This window comes from Pseudopipra pipra, chromosome W (genome assembly GCF_036250125.1).
Source record: "Pseudopipra pipra isolate bDixPip1 chromosome W, bDixPip1.hap1, whole genome shotgun sequence".
In the NCBI taxonomy this organism is placed as follows: Eukaryota; Metazoa; Chordata; class Aves; order Passeriformes; family Pipridae; genus Pseudopipra; species Pseudopipra pipra.
Genome location: NC_087580.1, coordinates 48,790,475 through 48,804,853, shown reverse-complemented (window position 1 = coordinate 48,804,853; position 14,379 = coordinate 48,790,475). Strand labels below are relative to the sequence as shown.

General features: G+C 40.5%; 1 protein-coding gene across 2 annotated transcripts in view; it reads left to right on the top strand.

Annotated features, from left to right (window-relative positions):
* LOC135405824 (polyadenylate-binding protein-interacting protein 1-like) overlaps window positions 1-3,885 on the top strand; it is a 47,824-nt gene extending 43,939 nt beyond the window's left edge. For both annotated transcript variants that reach the window (XM_064640403.1, XM_064640402.1), the window contains 5 exons: window positions 329-435; window positions 812-926; window positions 1,056-1,110; window positions 1,694-1,787; window positions 3,740-3,885. In XM_064640403.1, coding sequence (XP_064496473.1) covers window positions 329-435; window positions 812-926; window positions 1,056-1,110; window positions 1,694-1,787; window positions 3,740-3,848 — 480 coding nt within the window. In that variant the 3' untranslated portion in view covers window positions 3,849-3,885. The remainder of the gene's footprint in view (window positions 1-328; window positions 436-811; window positions 927-1,055; window positions 1,111-1,693; window positions 1,788-3,739) is intronic.
* The last annotated feature ends 10,494 nt before the right edge of the window (window positions 3,886-14,379 follow it).

The window sequence follows — 14,379 nt, the reverse complement described above, 5'->3', positions numbered from 1 at the left end:
TGTAATTAAATCACTGGAGAGTTGTTTCAAAATCACGTTTCAAGACTGAAAGGAGGGAAGTGGTTGTGAAATTCTAGGCAACATAAACATTGGACATAGAGTTACTATACTGTCTGTAGTCTAAAATAAACTATTTATGAGGTCATTAATCCATTCAGCAAAAAGATGTAGGAGATTGGGACCTTCAACCCTCAGGTAGTCACATAATGCATCTAAATGTTATGGATTGTTAAAGAATCTCTTCTGTTTGATAGTTTTTTAAATTTTTATAATTCATTTTAAAAGAGAAAAAAACCCAAACAAACAAAACCTGATTCCTTGTCTTCAGCTGACAGGCTCAGTTTTAGAAGATGCCTGGAAAGAAAAAGGAAAGAATGATATGGAGGAAATTATTTGGAGAATTGAAAATGTTGTGTTGGATGTAAACTGTAGCAGGTAAGAAGATAAATTTGTCTGCAGTGTTTTGCTTTTATATTAAACAGAACACCTTGAAAATCTTTGAGAATAATGAGCATGTCCAAAATATTACCTTAAAAACTTTCATTTATGAAAAGTAAGGTGATATGTTGATCATTTTCCATATAGCAAAAAGTAATTTTCAGTTGTGGGGGGAGTGGTTCTTTCATTTTTGGTTTTGTTTTGTGTTTTATCTTTTACTAGAGATTAATGTTCCACTTAATGAGATAATGGTGTATGTTCATTTTCTGTTTGTTTGGTTTAGGTCCTTCCCCTCCCCCATTAGCCAAACATTAACCCAATTACTGTTTATCTCAAATCATTCTAACTTTTGTGCTGCTTCTGTTTATTTCAGAGATGTGAAACATATGCTTTTGAAAGTAGTGGAACTCCGATCAGGTAACTGGGGTAGAGTTCATGGAACTTCACATACAGAAGCTACCCCTGAAAATGACCCTGACTATTTTATGGTAAGAATGTACTGACATTTCAGTTCCTTAACTTATTCTGAATTTGATTCATAGACAATCACATTGCTGAAAGCTACAAACATCTGTCTCTCTGAACTCATATAACTTACTGTATAACTTTATTCTTAGAATGAACCAACATTTTACACTTCTGATGGTGTTCCTTTCACTGCAGCAGATCCAGGTATGTCACCTGTTTTCTCAATCTTTAAAAAAGTTGTAATTGTGTCCTGTTGAAGTACATAAAAAGCTGTTCTTAAAATATCTGAAACTCATACAACTTAAGACAAAATTATCTGAACTCCTGACTGTGTAACACATGCCTTATTCTGTGTTAAAAGAAGGTGAATGTTTGAAATAGAGAATGTGCAGTTGAGTTCATATAGTTCAGAAGAATTTGTGCCGTAGTCCTCAGCACTTGTTCTCTCCAGGAAGCCAGAAGTCTTCAGAACTTCTTGTGTTTGTCCATTGTTAGTAGCAAAATGGTTTGTTTCTTCCTTGATTTCTTTGTTTCCTATAATCTGAGCACAACATAGCACAACATTATTTGAGGCAAAGACAACTGTGACTACATTTATGTTTCTTTGGGAAGATAGGTATCCTTCTTAAAAGTTGATTGATGTCCTGAGAAAACACTGTAGCGGGAGTTTTTTCTAAATTATGTTTCATGCCATTTATGGTTTCATTAAATAGGCTATTTTCAAACTGTATAGATGTATGTTAATTTAGAGGACATATATTACTTGGTCTTACTTTTACTATGGCAGATTACCAAGAAAAATACCACGAACTGCTTGAAAGAGAGGATTTGTTTCCAGATTATGAAGAAAATGGAACAGATTTATCAGGACCTGGAGATCAGTATGTTTTCTTTTTGAGTGATAGTTGTTGTGGGGTGGGTTTGGGGTTTTTTTCTTAACACTAGCTATTTTTACTGCAGACTTAGGAATCCAATCTTGTCAAAAATGAAATTAATAATACAATTATTATTTAGCTCTACAATGGAAGTTATGTATTTGTTTGGGTGTAAGTTGGTTTGCAATCACACAATTTTGAAACAAATTTTATATTTATTAAACTGAGTGGGGCAATTAAATTTCAGATATTTTTTCACATGTGCAAGCATACTGTCTTCTCCATTTTAGAAAAAATAAATTTGCAAGCAAAATGATGCATCAGACCTTCAAGTGTTGGTAGTGAGGCAACCTGAATTCATTCTACCTAGAGATAATTACAAAACTTTCAGTGTCTTTCAAAGGGAGAAGGTTGTTAAGGTTTTCTCCTCAGGATAAGTAGTTTTCCCTCAATTAATGGTAAAAGGGGAAGAAGTAGACGGGAATATAGTCTCTGACACTGGTTTATAAGAATTTGATAGGAAACCAGTGAAAGAAATACAGTCTAAAATAAATTGCTCTGAGTTTTGTACTGACCTGGTTGAAGGAGGACTTTTAGATCATGGTTTGATACCCAAAAGTGTTTTCAGTGTTGTGTTTGTGTGATAAGAGTGCTGGTCTGGATCTATATTTTTGTTAGTAAATTAGAAAACTTTTAGATGGCACCTAGCTAAGGGGAGTTACAGGAACTTTGGAAGATAAATTAGTGATGTCATCAGAAATCAACAAGCTCATATTGTGGAAAAAACAAATAAAATGCAAAATTAATACAGACAGCAGTTAAACACAGCAAATCTGAAGAGTAACATGTAGAAGACTGAGTCAACTTCCATGCAAGGTGACTGTGGAACCTTTGAAGGCTTAAGAAAAGCTTAGACAAATCTATCCTGATCCTCTATCAGCAATTTCTCATGACTGACATCAGGGACAAGGGTTCTTGAGTTTCTTCTCAAGTCTACACTTCTACAGGAAAGGAAGAACAAACAAAATAAATATGTAGACTGTTTTAATGCTCATGCTGATCCCCTTGTTTGGAACTAAAGCACAGAAGGTAATAAACTGTGCACCTGAAACTAATGCACACTTTATGAAAGTCAATAGCTGCTGACTCCTTTTAAGGCTGTTTAAAATTATATACACTATCATGTTCAAGCTACGACTCCATTGTCCTAGTTTATGGTGATGAACACTCCAGTTGGACCTAGAGAAAACAGGGAACACTCAAGTTACTTCCCAGTAACTGCGAGGAGAAAAAAAGCTGTTAAGTGATCCCTATCACTTCCCATCTTGATTTTGAAACTGTGGTAGTCTTCACTCTGCACAATACTGATTATCATTAATGGGATACAGTCTTGTCTGTGACCTAAATGAGACAAATCTTTTCTGAAAGGCTGGTTACCGTGTAATAGATGGTAAATACAATGCAGATACAAAAGGGAGGTGAACTAAAGTTGCCTTCTTTCATATATCAACAAATAGGAATACAGGTTTTCTATATAAATATATTTTTCTGACTAGTGTGCAACCAATACAGTTGATGCAGTATTTGAACTGGGATATTAACCAACTAAAATTATGCTAATATGATGCTAATAATATTTTTTGTAAATACATTCATGCAAATGCGTTATTACATTTTTGAAAGCTTGTATTACATTATTGCATTTTTCTGTCATCTTGGAAACTATTTCTGTCTTTTAACCTGTGGACACCATAAGATGATTGAAAATGGTGACAGACACTGTAGTAATTTGTACGTATCTATGCTGCTTTGGGATTTCTGTTTGTTTTCCTAGTACCCATAAGCTACGTTTTATTCTTGATGTCTATGTAAATATTTCATGTATTTACTGTTTCTGAGAATATGTACATAAATTTAACAGTTTTGGTGTTTGTGGTTTTTTTTATTTATTTTTTTAGGTATTTTAACGACCTTGATAACAAGATGGATCCAGAAATTGAAGAAGCATATGAAAAATTCTGTCTAGAATCAGAACATGAGAGAAAACAGTGTGATGTTGCACATTAATGTTAGTTTATTAAACCAGTTTAGGTATGGTTAGAGTACAGGGACACACGAAACATTTGTACCAAAATAAGGAAGTTAATTTTCTCCAAGTACTAAAGTTATTCAATTTCCATTTTATTAAACAGAATCTGCCCAAAATTGTAAACTTGTGCCCTGTAACTTAGTGTTGTGTATATATCACAGTTTATTTTATGGACAGGTACACGAACAATGCTTGGGCTGCAACAAAATTGATTTTAAAAGTATCATAATGGAAATGAAAATTTAATTGGGAGCTGTTCCATAGGATTGCCCTTGGGGAGGAAAAAGAGGAAGAATAAATTAATTTCAGTTTAATTGCTTGCTTGATTTAGTATACATTAGTACTTATCCTTTTTACCATATACAAGATCTGGTATTTAAATTTTTTAATTTTTTTTTAACTGAAGAGTATACGGTCAATTAAGTTTTTGGTTTTTTTCTGTAGATCACAATCATGCAATCATGACAAGTGGTTTGTGAAGGGGGTTTTTTTGTGGGGAGTTTTGGTTTTGTTTTGGTTTTCTTTTTCCTTCCTCTTCCAAAACACATATGTGTGAGGTCTGGACTCTTTCCTGGAATAAACATGTTATATATTGATATCTGAAAAAGCAATCAGTATTTTGGAAGTCAGGTTCTTTCATGACCTTTGTTTTGGGTAAGCTTATTTTCAACTTTTACAAGCAAAAACTATCCTGTAATTTACTGTGTTCTTCAAGACTACATGAATATAGTTATGTTTTAACCCATGCTTCTCCAAGAGTATATGCAGTGCTTGATATATTTTTTTGAAAGTATCTAATGTCTAAACTTCTGTCATGGTTTGAGACCCCTAAAAACCAATTTCTGAGTCCAAGCCCCCCTCCCACAACTCACCCCAGTGTGAGATGGGTTTTCCAGACAAAACACAAGACTCAATATGGGGGAAGGGAATTATATTACAATTATTACACAAATAAATATTATAATACATTATATACATAATCCTAACTATCTCTCCTATGATAAAGCAGTATTTACATTGGATCAAATCTCTTCCCTCCCCAATAAAAGTCCAGAAGGGAAGAAGGAAAAGATCCTTTCCACATTCAGGGCAGCAGTGTCTCTCTTCTTCCATGCAGCAGTCATAGCTGAAGTTGTAGCTGGATCTCTTTCACCATTACACACAAGGGGGGTCTCCTCTCACCCCTCTCAGCCCTTCGACTCCAAGCGAAGGTCTCTCTCCCATGGACTGCCATGCAGAGACAGGCTCGTTTCACCACGTCATATCATGGGATATAAGACCCCCATGAAGGTCCCTTCCTCAGGGGATTCAAGCTCCCCTGAGTCAGAACGTTAGGGAAGCTTTCAGTTGAAAGTCTTTGCCTCAAGCGCTCTATCAGAGCTCCTTTGCTCTGTCTCAAACTGCCAGCTTGGCAGCAGCGGGGGGGGCAAGGCCCTCCTCCGCATTCCGTCCAGCCATCCCGGTCCAGCTTCCAGGATGTCTGAGCTTCTTAGCTCCTCTCTCTCTGATGCATGTTGCATTTTAGGACTCCATCCAGTAGGAGTCCACCCCCTCCTCTTAGGAGGGGTCTGTATTAGGGAGGGGTTCGAGACATACTGAAACTTGAAACCAAAACACCGTTAAAAGCTTAACAAAAACCAATATTTATTACCAACAGGTGGCCAACAAAACGAACAAACCCAAAAGGGAGGAAGGAGGAGAGAAATAAGCCCCCAGCACGACCTCCCCAGTTACCCAGCTGTTGCCCATAAAGTTTTCTTACTGACCTAGTATGCCTATAATTACCCATAGCAGAAGCTGCATCCTTGGAGAGTCAGTAAGTTCACAAACTGGCAGGCGTCCCTGCCAAAAGGCAACGTTGTCCTTGAAGTAAAGCTAGCTCTCCTTCCAAGAAAGCACTATCTCCTTTTATACAATTAACTGAGTGACCACAACCTCCCAGGTGTGACCATTACCTCCCAGCCAGAGGCCCTCAGTCCCACCTCCCAGTTATGTAAGTGCATCTCTTCTGCGCATGTGTGAGAACTTTGGAAATCCCCTAACGCACGCGCAGTATGCTTTGAGGGTCTTTCTTAATTGAGTCTGGGGGCTTACTTCATCCTCCTCCTCCTCAAATTCTCCTTCAAGTGACCTTGGAGGACAAATGGCCAATCACAGAACACCAATTAAAACAGTTTATACAGAAGTTCTCTCTCCAAGGACGAATTCACTGTTTTATCAGTGAACTTGGCAGGGAGAATATAAACTACTGCAGGTGGCTGGGGCCAAACACAGACCAAAAGTATCAGCATAAATTCACCCTGGTACAGGGTCTCAAAGGGATTTTGGGGGTTTTTAATTCAGTTCTTACCCCCAAAACTGCCTCTGTAGAGCTTAGTCCTCTCTCTCTCTTCATCAGACATCTCTGTGTCTCTCAGCTCAGCTGCATGCTGCCGTTGCTGCTTGTTCCTTATCTTCTTGGTTTTCAGCCATAGCTTTCCACTCAGCGCTGCCTCTGCTGCCACTTTTCTGTCTTCTGCTGCCCACTCACAGTGGAGAAACTCCTCCAGCTTTTCAGCCATAGAACTCGGTCCAGTTTAACACTGTTTCCAAGTTTCTATGACCCCAGCCGGGGGGGCTGGGGGCCATAGCCCCCTCTCTCTCCTCTTCATGGTCTTAGAACATGACCACTTCTTCTCCAACTACCTCATCATCCTTCTTTTCCGGTCTGGTGTGATATGTTTAAATTTTGCAGGGATGCTGATTGGGTCAACACCAAAAGAGACACCACCCCCTCAGGGGTTACCATTTTTTTAACTCCAGGGGGAAAAAACACTTTTTTTTCCCCACCACACCTTCCAGCAATCCTTCTTCCTATTACCTGTTATTGGTTAGACTGAGTAGAATCCCTTGTCAAAACCAAATGAGAAATATTTCCCAAAAGGCTACTGTAAAGAACACATGTTGTAAAAATGCATGTAAATAATTGTTATTCATTTGGTGAAATTACTTGTGTGTCTGCTAACACAGTGAGCACTGACTGTTCTCTGGATGTTTATTTAACATACTCATTTAGGTTGAAGCTTTGGAAAAGAAAATTTAACCAACTTTGTTTCCTTTGGTATAGCTTTCACTATCTTGCTTTTTTACTTTAAAAAAAAAATATTTTTTTTTTGCATTCAAATATGCATTATAGCAAGGTAAGTGTCTTCAAGAGACTCTGCCCTACATGATTAGTTTTTCATCTTTTGTACAGTGGTTTTTTTTCCTAAAAAGTAGTTGTCAGACTCCAGATGTATACTCTGTCAGCTTGTGAAGACAGTATGTCTTAGATGTAGATAAGAAATACTAAGTCATCCCACACAAAAAATTTTGAGAACTAGGAGTTGTGTATTTAAGGCAATTCAAATCAAGGTTTGCAAGAAGCTTTAAGCCTGTGTTGCAATAAGGAAAAATTTGTTTTAACTTTGTCCTGCTGAGTAAGGAAGACAGGATAATCTTTGCCTTAAATGTTTAACAATCTGTCCTACTTGTCTTAAATCTCACAGGAGTCTAATACTAAATTAATGATGGTGGAATGAGATGTGAGAGCAAAAGAAAGAAGCAGGTTTTTTGCTGTCACTATCACCATTTGCTGCTTCTCTACTCACTTTTAACTGCCAATAGTTCTGTGTATGATAGAGGTGAGTCTTGAGAGGTTTAAAGATTATTTCACCTGAATTTTAGCATTGACAAGTCTCACCAATTTTATACAGTGCACTGTGTAAAAGTGTTTTTCATCTACAAGTTTCTGAACAATACCTTACAGATAAACAGCACTTTAATTTTTTTTCTTTGTGGCATAATGGTAATCCAGTGAAGGCACAGAAGCATGGAAAGTAAACTTTAGGGTTGAAGTGAAGCAAACTTCTTTAGCATTGGTTCTGGAATATTTGCCACTGTTGACAAATTAATTGTGATTTAAGGAAAATGTGTAGCATTTGAAAAATTATACTTTGCTTAAAGTTGTTTCAAACTGGGCTGCAAGAGGTGCTGCTTTGTGTGTGGTTTACTTTTGAATGAGTTATGTATTCAGAAATGAAGTCAACTTTTTGTCATGGTTACAGAAGGTTTTTATTTTATTCCCTTTTTCCAACTTTGTTTTGGAGGGACTGTCTCCTTAAGAATGAACAACACCCCCCCCCTTTCCCTCTCCGGGGCTAGGTGGGGAAGGAAAGAGGAAAAAAAAAGGGGATCAGAAGGAAAACAGAACTTTTTCTCTTACCCGGACCACGTGGGCAAGTGCCTGGAGAGTCTGTGTGATGCTGTCCTTCACTGGGACCCCTGCCACCGCCGCTGGACTGCTGCTGCATCTAGGGAGAAAACAAAAGTGAAACTGACCCAAGACACACTGTGCAGGACTGCTACCACTGCTGGACCGCTGCCACCACTGCCCGGACTGCCACTGGAATGCCTCCGCAGCTCAGCCAAGTCAAGTGGAGCAATGCCAGTGTCAGATGCAGCACGTGGCAGGGAACAAAGAGGCTCTGGACTAACACCACTGCTACAGTCAAGATCTGAGCCTGACCAGGTGGCATAAAGTGGGCAGTTTAATAGTATAACTCCTTGTGAACAACACAATTTTCCTGAGTTTTTGCTTTGTCTCTGTTTCCCTATTGTTTCTTTTGTTTGGTTGGGCAGAGGGAGGTGGTTGGTAGAGAAAACCCTCCACCATTTTTTTACCCCTTTGTTCCCGGGGGCCACATGGGTAGTGGATTCCCCTCTTTGTGAGTAAACCATTTCTTTTGTATCTTTGTGGTTGCTGCTATTTCCTTGTCAGTAAACTGTTATTTTTTCACTTATACCTCCTCACATTTAGTCTCTCTGTATTGGTGGGAAATAAAAGGGGAATGAGTTCATTTTATTGGAGTTCCCACCCAAATATTTGTCTTTAAACCAAGACACTTTTTCTCAGTACTTTCTTTTCAAATCTGATAAGAAATTCTTGCTATTGGCCTTTTTTTAAAAATTATTTATTTATTAGGGGAAAAGGTGGTCACTGGGTTTTTGAATGTTTATTTCTCTCTGGGCTAGTATTTCATTATTACATTCTGCCTTTCCTTCCTACTGCACAGAACTCATTCAATTAGTAATAGTTCAAGTTTGCAACTTCCCTCTGATTCCATTATGGTTCTAATCATCCACTTTATGCCTGTAGATTCTAGTAGTTGATTCAGGAACAGAAAATGACATTCTGGCCAAAAGTCAAGGAAGATATTGCACTGTTTGCGCTCTGCACTCTGTAAATTGCTGATTTGCCACCTCTACTTCAGCCTACTTGACCTACTTCCACATTTCCTATGCTTAGGGTGCTGACCATAGTAGTGGAGTTGTCAGCATCTTCCACAAATAATAAAATGTAATAAAGCAGAGAAGTACCATTCTTTTTATTTTTGATGGATAAAGTACAAATACTTCAAAACTCAGCCAGGACTACTGTAAGGGTTCAATGCACACAGGTACCCCAAAATACCAGGCAGTGGAAGGATTTAGGAGAATTTAATTCCAAAGCTGAGAATGCTTAACATCTCAGCACAAAGCTGCACCAGGCCTAAGAGAGACATGCCCCCTGTTCTTCTCTGGGCTTTATCGTCCCCAGCCCCCCCACTGTGGGGCCTTCAGACGTCTTAAAGAACTTATCTTCTCTCGTACCTGGGGAGCCAGCTTCTCTGGAATGCGGGAGGAGAATACATCTAAAACTGTCTCTGGGAGAGATGCCTTGTTCCAGGCAAGAAAGCTTCCTTAAGCAAAAAAAACTCTAATCTCCTTGTAATAAGTCTTCTGGAAGGTTTTTCCTATACTTACAACTACATAAGAAGGACATGGAACTGTTGGAGCAAGTTCAGAGGAGGCCACAAAGTTGATAACAGGACTGGAGCACCTCCCCTACAAAGACAGGCTGAGAAAGTTGGGACTGTTCAGCCTGGAGAAGAGATGACTGTGTGGAGACCTCATAGCAACCTTCCAGTATCTGAAGGGGCCTCCAGGGAAGTCGAAGAGGGACTCTTTGTCAGGAACTATAGTGATAGGACAAGGAGTAATGGGTACAAATTGAAAGAGGGGAAATGTAGGTTAGATATTAGGAAGAAATTCTTTACTGTGAGGATGATGAGACACTGGTACAGGTTGCCCAGGGAGGTTGTGGATGCCCCAACCCTAGCAGTGTTCAAGGCCAGGTTGGATAAGGCCTTGAGCAACCTGGTCTTGTGGGAGGTGTCCCTGCCCATGGCAGGGGGAGTTGGGACTAGATGATTTTTAAGGTCCATTCCAATCTCTTAACATTCTATGATTATATGACTAGAATGTGCATTTCTGAACCATACTCCAGCCCTATAAACATTATACTTACTTGGGTTTAAAGCAAGCATCTCTATACTGCTAGATTTACATACAATAAAAGATATAAAAGGAGGATTCATAATCCAAATATATACTTAGAAACTATGCAGAATGATAATCATTAAAAAGGGTATTACAAATAGAACCAGTTTTTTGATCATTTAGGTTGGAAAAGACCTCTAAGATGTGGAGTCCAACCATCAGCCTAACACTGCCAAGCCCACCACTAAACCACATCCCATTGTGGTGGGTCTGGCTGAGCCGGAATGTATTTCCCCATAGTAGCCCTCACAGTGCTGTGCTTTGCATTGGTAGCTAGAGGAGTGTTGATAACACACCCATGTTTTGGCTACTGCTGAGCACAGCACTGTAACATTCCTTCTTCAGTCAAGGGCAAGATCCTGCGAGGGAACACAAGTAGGCCAGCTGACCCACACTGACCAAGGGGATATTCCATACCATATGATGTCAACCCAGATATAAAAACTGAGGCAAGGAGCAGGACCGGAGGCATTCATTGTCTATGATGGCTGCCTGCTGACAACCATTATGTGTGCTGGAGCCCTGCTTCTCAGAGAAGTGGCCGACCATGGCTGCTTATGGGAAGCAGAGATTAACTGCTAGCTTCTGCTTTGTGCGTGCACACGCTGCTTTTGCTTTCTTTTTTGCATAAATATAAATATAAACTGTTTTATTGCAACCCATGATTTGTGTTGTTTTCTTTTCCTACCTTACTCTCTCCCCTGTCCGACTGGGAAGGGGAGGGATAGAGTGGCTGGGAGGGCACCTGGCGTTTAGCCAAGGTGAACCCACCACAGTCCTTTTGGTGCCCAACATGAGGCACAAGAAAGGCAGTTTTTTATATATATATATACACACACATTGCATTGCATCGCTTATGCTTATTGCTTTATTTTGCTAGTTTCAGGAACATACTAATATAAACAATGGCTCTGCGCCCTGCTTTTGTACTAATGGCCTTTCTATGCTGGGGGAGTTGTCTTCTGGGGAACTCTTTGAGACCGATGGAGGAATACAACCTTCCCCCCAGACTGTAGTGGGTTGACCCTGGCCAGATACCAGGTACCCATTAAAGCCTCTCTCTCACTTTCCCCTCTGCAACTGGACAGAAGAGAGAGAAAACAAACAGCTAAGGATTCCTGAGTAGAGATAAGAGCTGGGAGAGTTCAGTGACTGATTACCTTCACAGGCAAAACAAGACTCAAAGTGCGGATAATACTTATATTTATTACTAACAGGATAAGAGCCAAAGAGTGAGAAATAAAACAATCTTAAAAACACCTTCCCCCCACTCCTCCTTCCTTCCATGTTCTCCCTCCTCCCCCCCAGCAGTGCAGGGGGACGGGGAATAGGGGTTACGGTCAGTTGTTGTTTCTGCCGCTGCTCAGGGAGAGGAGTCCTTCCCCTGCTCCCATCGGGTCCCTCCCACAGGAGACAATCCTTGATGGACCTCTCCAACGTGAGTCCATCCCTAGGACAGCAGTTCTTCCCAACTGCTTATTACTTCTAATTGTCTTAGCCTTGGCCAGCGGCAGGAAATCTCTCCTGGAGCCGGCTGGCATTGACTCCATGGGACAGGGGAAGCTTCTAGCAGCTTCTAACAGAAGACATCCCTGTAGCCCCCCCCACCAAAACCCAGCCACAGAAACCCACTACACCCGTCTACACATCTTTTAAATACCTCCAGGGTTGGTGACTCAACCACTGCCCTGGGAAGACTGTGCCAATGCCTGATAGCCCTTTCAGTGAAGACAGTTTTCCTAATATCCAATCTAAATCTCCCCTGGTGCCACTTGAGGTCATGTCCTCTTCTCTTATCGTTTTTTACTTGGGGGCAGAGACCGACCCCCACCTGGCTACAACCTCCTTTCAGCCTCCTTTGCTCCAGACTAAACACCCCCAGCTCCCTCAGCTGCTCCTCGCAGGTGAAACAAGAGGCTAGACACTAAAGAGTTAACTGAGATTTTGGGTCTACTAAGAGGCCCCTAACATCTAGTCGGTCTGTGTTGCTGAGGTTCGTTCTGTTCTGCTTATTGGACCAAAACTTAGAAGAATGCTAGAGGCAATTTTCAATAGGCCTAGAGGCAATAAATTAGGATACAGTAAGATAAGGTAGACACTTGAATAGAAGAAATAGGCCTGGAGCCAGGGCTTTCTCCAAGCTTCACTGAGCTGGTCAAGAACAATGGAAAGGTAAATAGTTCAGGCTGATGAAGAGGAGCAAAGACCCCAGACCCATGGGAGGAAGATCTAAAACCCCTACCAAAATTGAGTGCCAAGAGAAGTTCCGCCTGAGTTTCGCCTATACTCCGCCTGTTATTAATATGTATAGATAGATGTTGTAATCATGTGAATATGCATTTAATCATATATGAAAAATGTATATAAACTCCTGATTTTGTGAGAAGCCTTTGAGTAAGTTCTTTGTGGTGAGAACCACGCTTGCTCCCGGCATCGACAATAAATACCTTTGCTGCTCAAAGATCCAAAAGTCTCTGAGCAGTTCTTTATACTGGATTTTTCGGATTCACAGGACTTGTGCTCCAGACCCTTCCCCAGCTCTGTTGCCCTTCTCTGGACTTGCTCCAGCACCTCAATGGCCTTGTAGTGAGAGGCCCAGAACTGAACACAGGATTTGAGGTGTGACCTCACTGGTGCCAAGTACAGGGGGACAATCACTTCCCTGGTCCTGCTGGCCACACTGTTGCTGGTACAAACCAGGATGCCATTGGCCTTCTTGCCCACCTGGGCACATTCTGGCTCATGTTCAGGAGGTTGTCAAGCAACACATGCGTGACTGTGTCTGCAGGCACTTGACTGGATGTTGACCTACCCTTTACTTTGCTGACAAACCAGTTGTAGAGAATGTAAATTTGGACTGAATGCAGTTCCTCCATTGTTACATACTGATCTAAAAAAACCTGTACTTCTGTAGGTAAGAATGATTGTTACAGCTAGATGAGACCATGTGATCTAATGTGGCCTGTATAGCAAAGGAACTTTAATTACATTTCCTTAGTGGTTTAACCAGGAATTGATAATAAATTGTCACTTAGCCATAAACTTTCAATCCATTTAAAACACCTTTGAATTAACTGTAAGTATTAGGAGGAAGAGTGTATATATCTTCCAAAAAGGCAACTAGGCTTAATTTTTAAATTGGCCTTTGGGAAATTAATCTTTCAATCTATTCAGCTAGGTCTTCTGTGCTAAGTAAATGGGTATCTGTTAGATTTCCTTGCTTTATGAATGCACATGTAAAGCAGTAGTAACAAGAGAATTATTTATCTGTAATTTGTTTTAGGGGTATATTGTAGATTGGCAATCTGCTTTCACAGTTCTGTCCTCTAAGCTGCCTCCTCGTTTTCCAGCAATGCTAATGTGAGTTCTGGGCTCCTCAGGACAAGAGAGACATGGAGCTCCTTGAGCAGGTCCAGTGGAGGGCTACAAAGATGATTAAGGGACTGGAGCATCTCTCTTATGAGGAAAGGCTGAGGGAGCTGGGCTGGTTCAGCCTCGAGAAGACTGAGGGGGGACCTCATCAATGTCTGTCAGTATCTGCAGGGAGGTGTCAGAGGATGGACCAAGCTCTGCTCGATAGTGCCTAGCAACAGGACGAGGCAACGGGCACAAACTGATGCAGAGGAAGTTCCATCTGAACATGAGGAAGAACTTCTTTCCTGTGCAATGGCCAAGCACTGAACAGATTGCCCAGAGAGGGTGTGGAGTCTCCCTCACTGGAGATATTCCAGAACCATCTGGACACAGTCCTGTGCCATGTGCTCTGGGATGACCCTGCTGGAGCAAGGAGGTTGGACCAGATGACCCACTGTGGTCCCTTCCAACCTAACTCATTCTGTGAAAGGCTTTCTATCCTCACCTTCTACTGTCTTACCCACTTGTTAAAATTAGCTTTATAAGCCATTTTTTGTTTTCTCATTTATTATTTTTGTTTTACTTTTTATCCTGTCCAACTTCTGTGTAACAGTACCAGAAACCAAAACAGTGGCAGAGTACAAAACTAAAATAAAAAAGGTCACAAAAAAGTCTCAGCCCTTTACTGGGCATTAGTTTTACTAACACTCATCTGATAATCTGTTCTTGAAAGAGAGATGATGCAGTTGTCTTTGT